The 16,347-nt window shown below is 46.7% G+C and overlaps 8 protein-coding genes across 8 annotated transcripts; 4 read left to right on the top strand and 4 right to left on the bottom strand.

Annotated features, from left to right (window-relative positions):
* Positions 1–347: 347 nt before the first annotated feature.
* On the top strand, positions 348–3,487 carry LOC111077509 (RNA-binding protein 4F). The gene is given in 8 exon segments (XM_022371811.2): positions 348–508; positions 574–797; positions 866–1,041; positions 1,117–2,022; positions 2,088–2,507; positions 2,602–2,846; positions 2,922–2,990; positions 2,992–3,487. Coding segments are annotated over 8 exon segments (2,286 nt in total). The 5' UTR covers positions 348–484; the 3' UTR covers positions 3,214–3,487.
* On the bottom strand, positions 3,481–4,890 carry LOC111077514 (something about silencing protein 10). The gene has a single exon (XM_022371817.2). The coding sequence runs from the start codon at positions 4,809–4,811 to the stop codon at positions 3,510–3,512; it is 1,302 nt and encodes a 433-aa protein (XP_022227509.2). The 5' UTR covers positions 4,812–4,890; the 3' UTR covers positions 3,481–3,509.
* Positions 4,891–5,126: 236 nt separating this feature from the next.
* On the top strand, positions 5,127–7,421 carry LOC111077511. The gene is made up of 6 exons (XM_022371814.2): positions 5,127–5,386; positions 5,443–5,916; positions 5,982–6,110; positions 6,190–6,272; positions 6,359–6,898; positions 6,968–7,421. Exons 1-6 carry the CDS (start codon positions 5,228–5,230, stop codon positions 7,419–7,421), a joined length of 1,839 nt encoding a protein of 612 aa, XP_022227506.2. The 5' UTR covers positions 5,127–5,227.
* Positions 7,422–7,742: 321 nt separating this feature from the next.
* LOC111077513 lies at positions 7,743–9,643 on the bottom strand. Its single transcript, XM_022371816.2, has 2 exons — positions 7,864–9,643; positions 7,743–7,802 (listed from the first exon to the last, which is right to left on the bottom strand). The coding sequence occupies exon 1, from the start codon at positions 9,429–9,431 to the stop codon at positions 8,031–8,033; it is 1,401 nt and encodes a 466-aa protein (XP_022227508.2). The 5' UTR covers positions 9,432–9,643; the 3' UTR covers positions 7,743–7,802; positions 7,864–8,030.
* A 75-nt stretch (positions 9,644–9,718) lies between these two features.
* Positions 9,719–10,695, bottom strand: LOC111077518 (thioredoxin-1). The gene has a single exon (XM_022371822.2). It carries the CDS (start codon positions 10,556–10,558, stop codon positions 10,238–10,240), a length of 321 nt encoding a protein of 106 aa, XP_022227514.1. The 5' UTR covers positions 10,559–10,695; the 3' UTR covers positions 9,719–10,237.
* Positions 10,696–10,914: 219 nt separating this feature from the next.
* On the top strand, positions 10,915–11,778 carry LOC111077517 (thioredoxin-T). The gene is made up of 3 exons (XM_022371821.2): positions 10,915–11,012; positions 11,101–11,671; positions 11,732–11,778. Exon 2 carries the CDS (start codon positions 11,114–11,116, stop codon positions 11,615–11,617), a length of 504 nt encoding a protein of 167 aa, XP_022227513.2. The 5' UTR covers positions 10,915–11,012; positions 11,101–11,113; the 3' UTR covers positions 11,618–11,671; positions 11,732–11,778.
* A 518-nt stretch (positions 11,779–12,296) lies between these two features.
* Positions 12,297–13,221, bottom strand: LOC111077515 (U1 small nuclear ribonucleoprotein A). Its single transcript, XM_022371818.2, has 2 exons — positions 12,769–13,221; positions 12,297–12,703 (listed from the first exon to the last, which is right to left on the bottom strand). The coding sequence occupies exons 1-2, from the start codon at positions 13,119–13,121 to the stop codon at positions 12,430–12,432; spliced, it is 627 nt and encodes a 208-aa protein (XP_022227510.2). The 5' UTR covers positions 13,122–13,221; the 3' UTR covers positions 12,297–12,429.
* A 1,630-nt stretch (positions 13,222–14,851) lies between these two features.
* Positions 14,852–15,997, top strand: LOC111077516 (apoptosis regulatory protein Siva-like). The gene is made up of 3 exons (XM_022371819.2): positions 14,852–15,138; positions 15,225–15,591; positions 15,662–15,997. Exons 1-3 carry the CDS (start codon positions 15,000–15,002, stop codon positions 15,723–15,725), a joined length of 570 nt encoding a protein of 189 aa, XP_022227511.2. The 5' UTR covers positions 14,852–14,999; the 3' UTR covers positions 15,726–15,997.
* Positions 15,998–16,347: the final 350 nt, after the last annotated feature.

Genomic DNA, 16,347 nt, shown 5'->3' with positions numbered 1-16,347 from the left:
TTTCTCGCTATCCGAAAATGATTGTGTTCGCAGAAAAAAGAGTTAAAAGTTAAGTTTATTTGTTCAATATTTTAAGATATTTTGATATTTATAATATCGATATCTTTTTATTTAGATAGTACACAAGGTGAGAAAACATGGTGGTTAATTTTTGCTTTATATCAAAAAACATGGATTGTTAAATTGCTAAACTTACCATATTGCGGCTTCGATAATTTACATTTTAAAAAATTGATTAATTGAAATGCGCTAGCTTTAATTATTTTATTATCATGCGTTAATTTTATGTTTTTAAAATATCGACTCCAAAAATGTTACCGATAGTTTTGGAAGACAACAAATACACCAATACAACCAGACAACCATCAATACTTCTCTTTCCGACGCCGCAGAAATTGTGAAGAACTATTCGCGCGTAAAAACAGAATTTCTGTTTTTTCAAGACTGCATATAAACCCATCTTGAAAGAAAAGAATTTATCAATATGGATAGTGACGCAGCTGAAGAGGTAAGTGCACTCTCAGTGGATGCTTGGAGTGGCCTGTGAAAACTAACATGAACAAATTTGTGCAGGCTCAAAATGCCGGGGATGTCAGCAACACCCTCAATATCGTTGCCCCTATTGAAATAAGCTCTGATTCGGATTCCGACTGTGATTCGATGACCTCGAGCGACTCCGACTCGAAATCGCTGGTTAAGGAAAAACAGGAGCTGGAGTTGAAGGCAGAGTTTGACAAATTTTCAAAATATAGCAACTTAACGTACCGCCAAGTGATGCGGATGAGCGAGATTGCCTAGTAAGTAGAAACTATTTGCATGGCATGGCCACAACTCTGACCGTATTGTTGTTTTATTTTATCCGCAGCACACTAAATGATTACGATTCGATTCTGCAGGCTGCTGTGCAGTTCAAAAAGATTGCCATCATGCCACCTGAGCTATGGCGCAAATACCTGCGCGTTCGTCTCCTGGTTACCCATTCTCCCGAGGAGCACGTTGCATTCGAAGAGGATTGCGCCGAAGCCTTGAATTCCTATTATGGTAAGCACAACACACGCACCTTCTGCCCACCTTATTTATGTTCTCATTTGTCATTTGTAATTTGTCACCTGTTAGATGTTGATTTGGCCAATATGATCTGCAACTATATGTGTGCCCAGAAGAACATCGACAACATCTCGTTGTGGTCGTCGCTGCTGTCCAAGTACTCCTTGGAGAATCCTGATTTTATAGAGAAATTGCGTGAGCTCTTGGTCTCTGCGGCAAATGCAGACAAAAATACCGAAGCCATTAAAGCGGTGATGGAGACTCGCTGCATCAACTGGAACTCGAATGATGCAAAGTGTACGGAGTTGGCTGAGCTTTTGGATCAGTACAAGAAGAAGCTGAGCACCCTCATACGTGATGCTCGTGAGAATGTCGAATGGGAGTGCTTCTCCCCGGTGCACATTCTGCAGCTGGAGGAAATCAACAATATGGACTACCCCGACGAGATTCGCGATGCTCTTGGTTGCACAATCTTTGAAATAACCGTCTCGAATTTTCCGCCAGTCGAAAGGGTTTGGCTCGACTACATAAACTACGCCAACAAGAGTGTTAAGCGACCCACAGGCGGCTACCAGATAAGCAGCCCCCTGGAACTGGCCAAGCGCGCTGCGATGAGCACATACAGCAGGCTGGTGAACCACAAGCTCATCCATTTGATGGAGACCGAAGGCTGCAGCGTTCAGGAGGTGGATAACGTGCTGGAGGGCATCTTTCACAGGCTGGAAATCAACACAAAGGCGACGGTGGAGCTGCATTTGGACTACTTGGCGTACAGGGTACGCCACTGCGATATATCGGACATGGATCAGTGCACACAGTTGCGCCAGAGATTCGATGGCGCGTGGAACATACTCTCCGATTTGTACGGCGAGAAGGCCGACACCAGCTACGAGGTGCTGCAGCTCTATGCCCAAGTAGAGTATTCCAAACTATTGAACCCAGCACTGGGATACAAAGTCTGGGAGTACATCATGTGTAAGAGTTTTTTGTTCTCTCTCCGTCGTATCTCCACAATGATTAACTATCAACTTTTGTTGCAGCTTTCGAGGACAGCCAGCGAAGCGGTTACCTTTGGATGACGTGGGCCCAGATGGAGTCCGAATATAATGGCGGTGTTCGTTGTCGCGAGATTTTGAATCTGGCCCTCGGTCAGCCCGTCCTGAAGGATGGCCACTTTGTTCTCGAACAATATCGTCGCTACGAGCGTTGCCATGGCGACTACAAGTCCATAACCACATGCCAGAAGATAGAACTGCCGCCAGAGCCCCACTGGCATCAGCATAGGCGTGAGCAGCCAAGAGAGAGAAAACCAATGCGGACATCGCAGCCACCATCGCGAGCCCAAGCAGCAGCAGCACCACGTGCCAATGCAGCAGCAGGTGCACCACGTGCCAAAGAAGCAGCTGCCCCACGTGCCAAAGAAGCCGCAGCACCACCACCACCAGGTCTCAAGTATTCAAGTGAGTATTCAAGAAACGTTAGAAAATGGAAGCATGAATTGAATGGGCAAATGGTGGAAATTTTAATATAAATAAATATTTGGTTTGATTGCAGCGGAACTGGAAAAAACCAAAGTGTTTGTCAAGAACATTCTGCCAAATGTCACAGCAGAAACGCTTAAAGAACTCTTTGCCACCTGTGGCACGTTGAAGGATGTTCGGATTGTGCACAAAAAGCTACCACTCCTCAGTCGGCAGTACAAGACACGCAAAAACATTGCGTACATTGAATACGAACAGGCGGAATCGGCCCAGAAGGCTGTTGAACAATTGAATGGCCATAATCTGAACGGATCTGTGGTAAGTAGACAGATAATAGAACACTAGAGAATGCCAGGGAGCGCTAAGCATTGCCGTTCATTCCCCCCGTTGCAGCTATCTGTTGCCATTTCTGATCCCCCACCAAAGACGTCGAATGTCTTGCCAGTCAAACGTCGTTTAGCGGGCCACATCGCTAATACCGAGTGTTGTGCGCCGTGAGATGCTGGCCAGCAAGCGTCGCAAGGTGCTGTCACTTGACACTGAGGCAGACGCGGCCCCCAAGACAGAGGACGTGGCTATGAATGATGAGGAGAAAGCAGCAACGCAGCCAGATTCCTCCAATACACCAACGACATCGTCGGAGAAGCCCAAGTCAAACGAAGATTTTCGTAAATTACTTGGCTAAATAAAATGAAACTAGATTTAAATTAGGTATATAAGAGATTGTATGAACTTTTAATTTAAATTTGTTTTCTAGAACAGGCGCGTCTGTGACGATTCCTTTTTTTTTTGTTTTTTTTTTTAAATTGTTAAAGAAGGGAAAGAATCCCCTAACCCCCCACAGCCACCCAAATATACGCCATGCGTACGGACGAGTTTAAATGTTGTTCCCTCCCGCCCCACCATTTCCGTGCAGCAGTATAAACAAAAACAAAGTAAATAAATGTACAAAATGTGTAGAAAAATATTGGATTCCTTTATTTATGTACGGAATTTGACGCTCTTGGTTACAGTGGCCTTAATGCCGGACATTTCGCCGCCATAGCGTTGCGTCTCCTTGCGTACAGCACGAACGGCGCCCTTGCGCCGGATGAGAGCCTTGCGGTATTTGCCGCGATGCTTCACACGGGGATTGCGCAGTTCCTTCTTGCGGTGTGGAGTGAGGCCCTTGTTCTTGGCCATTTGATAAGTGATGCCGCGGCGCACACCTTCAGGGTCGTCGTTCTCCTCCTCAGCCTCGTCTTGGTCAGGCGCCAGATTTGCGTCATCCTCGTCATCGCTGCTGTCACTAGGGGCATCTTCAGCGGTCGCAATGCCGTTCTCCCTGGCGTTGCTCTGATCGAATCTGTTGAGGATCTGCAGTTTGGCCTTGCGCTGAGCGACATCGAGGACTGTGAAGGCATCACCATCCTGGATACGCTCGAGCAGAGCCTCCAGCTGGGGCTTGATGTACGTTTCATAGCGTGGCGTAAGCTGTTCACGCAGCTGCTTCAGCTGCACGAGGCGCTTGACCACGGGATGCAGCTTGACATTGCTGCGCCTGGCCTTGAGCAGCAGGTAGTAGGACACGTTGGAGCAGTAGGTGGCCAGGACGTTGTGGTAGAGACTGGCGAACTGCAGGGCCGGCACCATGGGAACCGTCTGATGGTTCCGCACGTAGTTGAGCACGGGCGTGATCAGCTGCTGCACCTCGGCCAGATGCAGCTGAAAGTCCTGGGTGAGGCCTAGGAACTCGGGCGAGTCCTTCTGTAGCAGCTGCAGGCGCTCGCGCCCCGTGAGACCCGTCAGATCGGCTGTCACCTTGATGCCATGGGATTTGGCCACATCGTCATCAGCCTCTTCGTCACTGCTGGCAGCGGGCACATCGTCTAGCTGGAAGTCAGCCTCGCTGAATCGCTTGGCCAGGCGCAGCTGAATCTTCTTGGCCTCCTCCTCCTCGGCCTTGGCCTCCTCCTCCTCCTGGGCGTTGTAGCTGCTGTAGTCGGGGTCCACGAAATCTGTGTTGTAGTAGGTGCTTCGCTTGCTGCCCCAGTCCATGGTGTTTGGCAAGTGGCCATCGTCATCATCGTCAGCCCCTTCAATGTCGCTGTCGCGCATCAGGTCAGCCACATTGTCATCATCGTCCTCATCGTCATCGCTGAATGCCAGAATCTCCTGTGGTGCAGATGCGTCTTGCTTACGCTTGTTACGCTGTTTGCGCAAGTCTTCCAGGATCTCGCGCTCGTCCTCATCGTACTCCTGCTCGGAGCCGGTCAGCTCATAATCATCTGCTTCGCTGTCCATTTTAACTTAATTTAATTTTAATAACAATTAACAATTCCGGCCACAGCACGTGCACGGTAAACAAACCAGATCATCTGCTGTCGTTATCGATATTTTTGAACGAAAAACGCTGCAGTGCAGATACATCCCTGTAAATTGGCGTAAATTTTAGGCCATTCGCTGCAGCGACCATTGACTTGGCTTACAAAGCATTCGAATGGAAATGTGCTCCGAATTAAGATAAAATTAGGTAAAACATAACTACAGTAACCAATGCAAACATTTTAAAATTTAATAGTTTACCGATACTCAATTTTCCGTTACTTATCTAGCGTTGCCACCCGGTCCGAGCGCGTCCATTTATGCTGCTCGTTGCTTTTGCGAGGATTTATTAGCACGAAATCGTTTATTAATACATTAACTTTAATAAATAAAGCATGGAAAAACTAGCACAAATCGACCAGGCAACCAGTGGCACCTTTCGCCATGGTCAGAAACAAAGCGATGTGGAGCGCCAAGTGCAAGATACTTTCATGTGCTTCGAAGCTGACAACCAACAAAAAAATGCATATGCGGATTCCACCTCCGTATGCCAGGTAAGTGCTGTGGGAACTGAAAATGGAATTTACACGTACAATTGGTAAATTTTTAGCCGCAATCAGTTGTTGGATTGCCACTGGCAGAGAGTGGAGACGACATCAGCGACACTGAGAATTATTCAGACACTGATGACGAATGTGCTCCGTTGCTGGGCCGTCGCCAATTATGCGACGATGGCAAAGAATACATGATTTATCAGAATATCCAGGAACAGCCTGACTCGTCATTCGAGGAAAGGATACAGCTTGACTCGTCGTCCGAGGAAGAAGCACAGCCTGACTCGTCATTCGAGAAAAAGGCAGATTCGGAGTCGTTATTCGAGGAAGAAGCAATACCCCTGTCCGGCGAGTCCAAAGCTCAGCTCGTGGAGCCCGAGGCTAATAGCCTGAACAGAGAGGCCACTGCTGCTGAAAATTTGACATATAGCTACAATAGTGATGACGACGTAGTGGATCAGCAGGAAGAGGAATCCGGCGTAGAAATCCGGGCAGCCTTTCGTGGTCAGGCCACACCGAAGTGCTGTTTGGTCAGTGAACGGCATCCCCCATATAATCTTTGGATATATTTAATTCTCTCTTTTTTTGTGAGCAGACGGATTCGGTGTTCATGGTGGATAGACCCTTTTGTGCGGTGATGCTGGGCCAGAAGCTGCCCCGCTTGCCCATGTGGTCCATGGAAACCGCCGACCGCCAGGCCAAATTCAGAATCCTTGTAACCAATGTATGCGTATGCGTATGCTTGCCTCTGAGGAAGCACAAACTGTGTGATATTCATTGATGAACCGTTTCTGTTCTTTCAGGTGTACAGCCCCTTTCAGTTTTGGTTCCAATTCCTTGAGAACGATTATGGTTACAATCTGCACGATCTGCATATTGAGCTAAGGTATGTTGTTGTGTCTCCCATTCCCCTGTTCTGGACAGCAGCCTCACCGGAGATACATACATACATATATCTATCTATATCCACAGCGACTTCTACAAAAAAGCAATCGGTTTATACGGATTGCCAGTCACTCGGTTTTTCTTACGCCCTGGATACATTTGTGCCGCCAAATCAAACTGGGGAGGCTGGAAGCGGGCTCGCATTGTGTCCGCACCGCAGGAGAATTCTACGCACGTTTCTGTCTTCTACGTGGACTATGGCTGTCTGGAGGAGATCGCACGCACCGAGCTGCGCTTCTTACCTGAACTGTACACGAATATGCCGGCCATGGCCGTCAGGGGAGCACTCTCGCATGTCCATCCGCTGGCCTTTACATGGCCTGCCGATGTGACGGACACCTTCCGTCGTACAGTTATGTCTCGCGAGTGCTTTGCCCACATAATTGAGGAGGACCTGCAGGAGGAGATCTACTTCATACAAATTTACAAATACAAGCGCTCTAACAAGTCGCTGAACAGCTATATGATTCGGAAGAAATTCGCTGGCGAAAGCGAACACTTTGACAAGCAAATTATCCGACAGCATTGTGGACGCCGCATTCGCTATTTTTGCGAGCGTCTCCCCTCGTGAGTATTCCCTTGGGAGATTCATTTAAAATGCTGAACCACTGAACTCCCATTCCACCTCTCGTTTAGATTTGAAATGCTCGAGACTGGTTTGATTCCCATAGATAGGGGGGATGAAGATTTCAATGAAATCATGTCCACAACATCGTATTTAAAGCAATTTAAGATTCCCCCAAGCAAGCAGCCTCTTCGACAGGACCTGCAAAAGGCGCTGCTCGACTGGCTTGTCAGCTACAAGAACCAGGAGATGCCCTGGCAGAAACTGGAGAAGGAAGCCGCGCTCAAAGCCAAGGAGCAGGATAAGAAGCGTCGCGCTTATTACGAAAAATTGCTGGCCATTAATAAGCAGACAAAGGACAAAGAAAAGCACACAGATACAGAATCGGCATCAGAATCCACTCATAATTGTGGAGCAGCAAACAGAGATTTAGCAGAAAAAGAAGCAGAACCAATCGAAGCGCAGAAGGAAGATAGTACAAACGGAATCATTATCATAGAAAAGAAAGGACGAGAAGGAACGTGAATGTGCATATACAATGCCTCAAAGTTATAAGAATATTCTGCTATTTTTTTGGTACTTTTTTTTATATTTGGATGCCAAGAATCCAGAAACAGAAACAAAAATAAAGCATGAACTTTGTAGCGTTTTGCCCAAAACAAATAAATTTCAATTTATTCTCTGTGTTATTCTCTGTATCCATCTAATCTGTCTTCACCTGTAGTTGGTATTCCGCTTCTGCTGCAGGAGGATTCCCTCCTGGACACGTGTCCGGTCCGTCTGTATGGTCCCCACACTATGGGCAGGGGGGATTGGCGTCTCGGGAGTTACAATTGGAATTTTTTGCCTCTCTCTCGCTCGTAGCGGGGTTCAAAAAAGTAGAATTGTAGCCGCCACGCCTGTGTTCTGGAGGATCAGTGGATGATTAGCATATCCCATGGATCCCCCCCTTGGATTCCATGCTTACCCTTTCGGTGGGATCTGGACCTGAATCTTGAGCACAGATCCGGTCACGGGTCCAGTCTTGTACTGGAATCCAACTAAAATTTGATATTTGTTCATTTCTGTGTGTTTGTTTGCTTTGGTCCCTCATCGCTGCGTGGCCCCGTCTCGTTCTTTCCTGTCCAGCACCTTCTAGTTGTTTGTTTTGCGGAACCTGAAGGGCGGCAGGAGGAATCCCTGATGCTGCGGCGGCAAGTGGGTGGGGTTGGGGGCGACCAGATCATCGAAGCTGCTGCTGGACGAGATGCTCTCGGTGGCGCAGACTGGCAGGGTGCCATCCAGGAATCTGGGGAAAGCCTTGAACCACGGCAGGGTCAGGGAGATGCGGCGCCAGTTGTTGTTGTCCTGAGTGCTAGACACAGCATCCTCCTGGCTCATGGCCACATTCTGGGCCGGAATGGGTTCGTGCCTGGGGCACTTGGGGCTCTGTACTGTTGCCTGGGATGTAGACGCCAGAGGAGCCGTGAACATTTCTGTCTCGGAGTCATCCTGCTCTCTGAATGACGTGGTTGGTGGCTCGTGGTCTTCCACTGGGGTGCCGGCGCTGTTGCCGCTGCTGGGCGTGTAGTGGTCCATGTCCAGGCGGTGACCAGATGACTCGCTCTGTAGCTCCAACCCCTGCTGCTCCTCATCATCACCCTCCTCTTCGGAGTCGGGCAGGAGATCCAGCTGGCTGGACAATTTCCCAGCCACCTGCACGTGGCCGTGGGATTGGCCCTGGGCTTGCTTTTGGCGTCCCTGACGCCTCATGTTGCTGCAGGAGCGGGAGTTGCCGTAGTTCAGACGCTGCTTGAGCATGGCCTTCTTGGTCAGATCCGGACGCTGCAGCCGTGACATGTTGATGGCCGCCACTGGCCCCTGCTGGCCGGAGCTGCCAGAGGAGCAGTAGTCCATCGAGCCAGCAGCGGCGACGCCCGTGCCAGTGAATCCACCACCACAGAGACGCCGCTGCCGGCTGCTGACGATGCGCTGCAGATTCTGCTTGGACTGGGCATTGCCGTAGCTGATCCGCTTGGCGGTCCGCTCCCGTCTGTCCGCTGCCGCGCGCTTCGCATTGACGGCCGCCTGCATTTTGGTGGTCAGCCGCAGATCGCTGCGCAGACTGTGGCCCACACCGGCCTCGGCCAGCTCGCCATTGCGGCGCGAAATCTCCTTGCCCAGCTCCTTGGCGCGGGCCAGCGTGTCCAGGCGCTGCAGATACTGCTGCTGCTCGACCGTTGGTGCCACCAGCTCCTGTCGACGGCGTCGGTGCATCGCCCTGGACGTGGCAAAGGAGGTTCCAGCGTTGCAGGGGGCAGGACCAGAGACAAGACCAGTGCTAGTGCCAGCCATGGGTGCGGGGCCCTCCTTGATCTCCTCGATTTCGCGGAAGAGCCGCTTCAGCCTCACCTGGCGCATCTTCAGTTCGATGGTGCGATCGTTAAACTCCTGTATCCGCTCGTACTCCTCCCTCAAACGCTGCAGCTGGCCATTCCGCTTGCTGTTGTTGTACATGCGGCGGAAATACGGCGTCGATTTGATCTGGTAAGACATACTGGTAAGATGCTGCAATCTGCTATCTGCTGGAGAACAGAAGGGGTGGTGTGTGTTGGGACTAGACTATCTTTGATTTTGATTTTGGTTAAAACTGCAATTGAGAATTTAGCTGCGTCCTAAAGTTTTTTTGTCGGGTTTTTATTATAACGAAAGTGATTTTTTCATGTGTATGTGATTTAAGATTTTTCCTAATGTGACTGAGCGAACCATTTAGCCAAAAGTCAAAAGCCAAGGCCCCCTTTTCCCAAAGCCAACTTAGACAATTCACATTCACATATCCATAATTTTTAGTCAAAGTTGGAATCTTTATTTCTAAAGTTTAAATCAAAATTATCATATAAAAGGCATTTCGAGTAGTTTTTCTTCTTTACGGCGGCATTCCAAGCTTACACTACACGTTAAATATCCATCAAATCTAATTTTATGGCAACATTTTTCTTTTCGCATCACAGATGCACGACTACATACATACACAATTGTTTTTTGTTTTTTTTTTCCCTTTTCCTTTTCGTTTTCTTCTTCTTATGTAAGATTGAGGTTATGCTAAAGCGTGTGGGGAAGGGGAGCGACATCGCAGATGCCGAATATAATTTTCGCTTAATATTTAATTGAGGTTATGTTTGACAATTTTCACAGTTTCCAGACAAAAAAATACATATTTTCTTATATTCTAAACATACACAAAGACATTTTCCCTCTTTTGAGGTTTACAAAGACATATAACGCACATTCAATAAAAAAAATAAGTTAGGTTAAAATTTGCGATGGCGCCTGCAGTCTCCCGCCTGAGGCTTTGGTTGGCTTTACTTGATCAGCTTTGCCATTATTTTCATCAGTTTTTTCTCATCGTTGCCCGTGTAGCGGTCAAGGCGCTTCGTGCCCCGCTGGAAGATATATGTGGGCATGTGGGTGATCTTGTATTGCTCCGTCAAATCATCGAACTTGTCCACATTGATCTTGAGTACCACCGCTTTTGAGGAGTACTTGAGGGCCATGGCCTTGACGGCCTTTTCCATGTCTTTGCAGGGCTGGCACCAGTTGGCGTAAAAGTCCAAGACCACCACCTTACCCTCGGCAGCTTCCATTTTCTTTTTAAAGTCGTTCATGCCACGGATGCAAGACATTTTTGGTTGGAATGAGTAAGAGGCACACGATGATTCAACAAAAACTGTGTAAAGAACTTTTGCAGTCTCGAGGTTTTGCTCAAGCGGAGGATGCGTTGGCTCGACGTCAAATTTTCGCTACTTGTGGGGTCCGCGTGTTTCCCAGGGTACCTTTTATAGCCTCGCTCGGGGCCGATTAGCGGATTATGGAATTCCCGCCATTTTTATCTACACAATAAAGCTGGAATTCGTGGAATTGCAATGTCTCTTCCCAGTGGACCAAAACTTCGTAAACGATATCGCAAACGGGTAAAACTATCGAAGCCAGTATAAAATTTGAAATAAATTTGTGCATTAAGTAGGCCTTGGATTTGAAAAAGTCTTGGTTGTATGCTTCATTCTGTAGTTTGCCCCAGCCTGAAATCAGTCGTTACTCGCTCCTCAACCGAAAAGGTTGTTTGATTTTTCTTAAATCGTAAGTCGAAAAAAGTGAAAAAAAAAATCAAAAATTGTGTTGAAAATTTGTTTGTGTTTGTGCATTTCGGTTTTGGTTTTTCTTTTAGAGCCCCACTAACGATGGTGCATCTGGTGCAGAGCAAGGAGGACCTCGATCAGCAGGTCACCGAGGCAGGCGACAAGCTGATCGTGATCGACTTCTATGCCAATTGGTGTGGACCCTGCAAGATAATCAGCCCCAAGCTGGAGGAGCTGGCCCAGCAGTATGCCGACCGGGCCGTCGTCCTCAAGGTGAACGTGGACGAGAACGAGGAGATAACCATCCAGTACAACGTGACCAGCATGCCCACGTTCGTGTTTATCAAGAACGGGGCCGTGGTCGATGTTTTCGTTGGCTGCAACTCCGAAAAGCTGGCCAAGTCCATGGAGAAGTATGTGGCCTGCGACTGCGAGTTCGAGTACGACCAGAACAACAACGACCACGAGCCGTGCGAGGGGGAAAGCATCAGCGACAGCAATGTGTGCGCCCTCAGCTCAAACGAATCGGAGGCCGCTGATGCTGAGGATGCAGCTGCCGCCACCACCACCAACGATGGCGTCATCGAGGCGAGCCAGGAGAACTGAAAACCCGTACACCAAAAGGTGCAGCAGCCTCATACAACACAACAGAAGAGCACAGTGAGTTGTCGAAACAAATTCATAGCAATTCATTGATGTAACAAAATGCATGATTTGTAGACACCAAACAACATTATTGATGCCTTCGACCAGTCAGGTCGTCCTGGAAAACGAGGCATGGAAGGAGCACAGGTATCAGCAAAAAGTGTGACCCAAACAGACGGAAATGTACAATTTTCTGACACTAAACAACCAGAACACACATCCAAGCACACAAAATGCAAGCAAACAAAAACTAAAAACTAGAAATATGAGCAATAGCAACAAAGGCAACTAAAAAAACAGCCAAACAACCAACAACACGATTATCACAGCACCAACCAGAAACACAAAATGCTGGTGAGAATTATCTAAAAATTGTACACACGTTAAAACATGTTCTTAAACAAAATAACCGACTGGAGATATTTGCAACATTTGCCACCAATTCCATGCATTAATGCGTAATTGTGTGGGCTACCAATTACGCATTGCACATAACACATGTTAAGATTTGTTTAAAAAACTAAACACAAACTAACAACACACCAATTGTTCAACTGATAACTTACAACTAGAATATTTTGTTCAATGGTTAAATATGTTGATTAAATATGTTCACCGTTCAACCAAAACTTTGCAAATTGTTTTGTTTATAATGGTTTGGTTTATTCTATTTAAATTAGCATTTTTAAAAAAAAATGTTACTCGGGTTTGGGGGCTTCGGGGAGTGTTTGCACTACAGCCTTGGTGGTCCTACTTCTTGGCGAAAGTAATCTTCATGGCGTGTGTAGGTGTAATCTTAAGCCCTGGAGTGCCTCCTTGGCGGCATTGCTCTGCAGTTCGGTGGTGAACTCGACAAAGGCAATGTCGTGGCGGTTGGGCACTAGGCGGACCTCCTTGAAGCCGGGGAACTGATTGAACAACATCGACAGCATCATTTCGTTGGTTTCCTCCGGCAGATTGGTAAGGAATAGAATTTGATTGGGCGGCTGCTCCGTTTGAGTATTTGGATTCGAATTTTCGGTGGTGACCGGCTTCTTCTTCTTGTCCCTGGGGGCGGAAGCGAAAAAAATTGATTATGGTTTCTGCATGCGAATGGAATCGTGGCTACTCACTTTTTGTCTTCGATTCCCGGTGTCGGCTTTGGCGGCTTCACCTTCTTGGGGCGCTCCTTGAATGTGCCCTTCAGCTTGGCCACAATGTCCGAGTCGCACTTGGAGTAGGCGATACGCATGGGCTTGTCGTAGAACGGGAAGCCCTGCATGGTGCGCAATGCGTTGGACGCACTGCCGATCTCTTTGAATACAACAAATGCCTGGCCGCGCATTTTCAGTGTCTTCAGGGCGACAATATCGAGAATCTGGCCGAACTGTGAGAAGATGGCATAGAGAGACTTCTTCAGCTCCTCCTTCTTGATCTTCTCGTTTAGGTTGTTAATATAGATGGTCTGATTCGGGCGAACATCCATTTTTATTGGAAGTTTGTGAGAAATTTAATGTAAAACTATATTTTTGCTAGAAAACACAGCAAAGAAAAAAATGCTCCCGGTGTCCAACCAAAGAGGGCACTATCGATAGTATCGATATTTTGCTGCTAGCCTCTACTGTCGATGGTTTTGAGACTATCATGATAGTATCGAGCTACAGTCGTTGCGCTTTTGATATGTTTGGATTGGCTGCTATAAAATACGAAGACAAATTTGTAAAAAAAATCGTCAGGTGGTATCTAATTTTTACAATGGACAGGTTCCTAAAAGGTTTCAATGGTTTTTTAATAATTATTTGAGCCCGATACTATCATGATAGTATCGATTGTTTTTTCAAAGCATTCAAAAATATCGATGACTTAACTATCAATCGTTTGGCAGCTCTACTCCCTTGAGATCAGTGCTGTAAAACAACAGCCGGCACTAGTGTGACCGCGACCTTATCGAAAGAGTATCTGACCCTCATGAATATACCGAAATATACCGTTTCTTTAATTAATGTTAAAATTCCGTTTTCCAAGCTGATTTGAAACTTCTGTTTTTACATATTAATGAAATTAATTAGAATTCCTAAAAATATAACAATGTCAGTGCATGCTACAAAATCACAATTTGCAGCACTAAATCCTTTGATTCTTTAGCAGTCTATCGATAGGCTCGATATCAATATATTAAATTTAAAAGGTAGCTGAAATTTACTTTTGGCATTCCGAGTTTTCAATTCGACAATTGAACTCAAAAAATTATTGCGTGGGTCATCCACATTTGTTCTTTAATTTATTCCTTTACGTTTTCGTTAGCTGATAGCCGCTTAAATATGCCCAGGCAGAAGCAGGTAAACCACAAGGGCAAGACCCGTGAGTTTACACCAGCCGATGAGCTGCAGCAGGAGTTGGAAGAGTATATGAAGGGGACTTCGTCAAAAAGCGCTTTTCCCGCCTCTGATGATGAGGATGAGCGGAAGAGTACAGGAGGTGATGAAAATCAAGATAAAGGCAGATATGGACGCATACTACGAAATAAAGGTGTCCATAGCCTGATTGAAATTTCGAATCCCAACCGCTCAAAACCGCGACGTACCTGGAAAGATGAAATCATCGAGAAGCCGTTGAAGGTCTCGTCGCTCAAGCTAGGTCGTGGACCACAACCACAACGTCGCAGCCACAGCACAAAACGATCCAACGAGATACAAGCCGATATGGCTCGTCTGGCCGTCGTCCGCCAAGAGCGTCAAAAAGCTGCCCAGCGACGTTTGGAAATAACAAAAGGTTTAAATTCTTTAAATGAGCAACGCTCGGAATCTATATCGCTAAACGACGGGGCTCTTTCTCTAAAAAAATGTTCCTACGACCGAGGCGCATATGTGAAAAACTCTGATGAGCCGCAGAAACTCAACACGAAAGCTATGCTCAAAAAGGAGTGATATACATAATAACATTCCAGATAGTACTACCAGCGAAAGCAATACAACAATACAAAACACTGGTAGTCAATCAAATAACAAACAGTTCAAACTTTCGCATCAACAAAAGCCCACTTAAACCACAAATATACATATAGCACAAGAGTAAACGCATCAACGGCAATCGGCAAGCGAATTCAATAGTAAAAATTATTTGTGTCTAGTTTGATAAAAAAAACCTACCGGCCACAAAATCAACGCAAAAAGTTATTCATTTCAAAAATTATTTAGCAGGCGAGCAAAGTAAACATATTTAAAAATTCAAATTCGCGCAATCTACATACTGCCCGCATATTAAAAAACTTGCACTAACGCCACAAGCTTTGCCTTAGCCGTTTTGCAGCACTAAACTTGGCCCGCAACTCAGCTAAAAGTTCTTTTGGTTTTCGTTTGTTATTATGCAGCAGCCCAAGTCAGTGAAACGCTCCCGCTCGCCCACCGAGGATCTATTGAACAATAATAAAATCCAAAGCAAGGTTTTCGTTACACAGAAAATAAGCGACGCTTCTGATCCAGAAAAAATGAAGCAAATTCATGGTAAGTAAACTAGACAAATTCAACCGACAAAAGTGCTGAACAGAACATAAAAAATAAACCAAAACGTTTCCCCATCCCATTTGCAGAAAAAACTCGACAGATGTTGTTTGCTGGGGCCGCTGCTGTTGCTGCAGGCGCAGCAGCTCCAAACGCTGTCGCCTCTGCCAGTCCAGATAACGGTGCATCCACCAACGCTGCTGCTGGAGCTACAAACGCTCCACCAATGGATCAATCTAGGCTGTATGGACTCACAGGCAACGGTGGCATACTGATTCGAAGCATGGCAAATGACGTCGTAAATCCGCGACTGGAGCGCAGGCGCTCACGCTGTTGCCAGCGCCTGACCCTAATACACGACCACTGCGCCAATTGCACAGACGATTTGTGCGAGGAGTGCGGCTACTCCTGCCGCGAGTGTTCCACGTTCATTTGCCGCGCTTGCGTTACTGTATTGTGAGTGTACATATGCATGTGTGTGTTTGTGCGTCGGCGTCCTAACTCTTTTTTTCTTTCGTCCCTGCAGTGGTAATCATCCCGACGAGGCTACTGATCCGTTGTGCGAGCGCTGCCAAATGTATTTAGCTTAGGGCATCCGTTGGGTCGGTTGCTTCCCCTCCACACACTACACACACACCACAGAATACCAAACAGCTTATTGTTTAAGTCCGGGGAAGCATAACACGTGCTCGACTCACGGTGCTTTTTACACACATAAACACTAACATTTAAATAAATATATAAAAAACTGGTCATTGAATCAAACACAAAGCCACACGACACTACACAAATTACACCTTCCAAAGAATAAGTGGCACCTTCTCATGATTCTTGACCAAGTTTTTTATAAACACTTTTGTAAGACACGTGGTTTCTTTTTTGTTTTGGCTTCCAAAATGGCGACTCCACACGTGTCTGTGTGTGAGTGCCGCAGCTGCGTATTAACCTCAAAATTCATAGACATTTTCGCATAAATCGTTTTAAAGTTGAGCAAATGCAGTCCCTGTTGCATATCTTATTCAAGTGTTGCTGCTGGTGCATCTTGGGACACGCAATATGCTCGAAAACTGCTATTCTCAGCACCGGCTTTGAGGTAAACACAAAATGGCGGACAAGTGGCAACAATGCCACGTGGCTGCTTTTTTTTTTCTATTCCAAACGATGGTGTTCAAATTTGTGAGGGTCGCCGGCCTGACTTTCTGCACTCCAACC

The sequence above is a fragment of the Drosophila obscura genome, unplaced genomic scaffold (genome assembly GCF_018151105.1).
Source record: "Drosophila obscura isolate BZ-5 IFL unplaced genomic scaffold, ASM1815110v1 contig_29, whole genome shotgun sequence".
Lineage (NCBI taxonomy): Eukaryota > Metazoa > Arthropoda > Insecta > Diptera > Drosophilidae > Drosophila > Drosophila obscura.
This window is presented reverse-complemented; position numbering and strand designations above follow the sequence as displayed.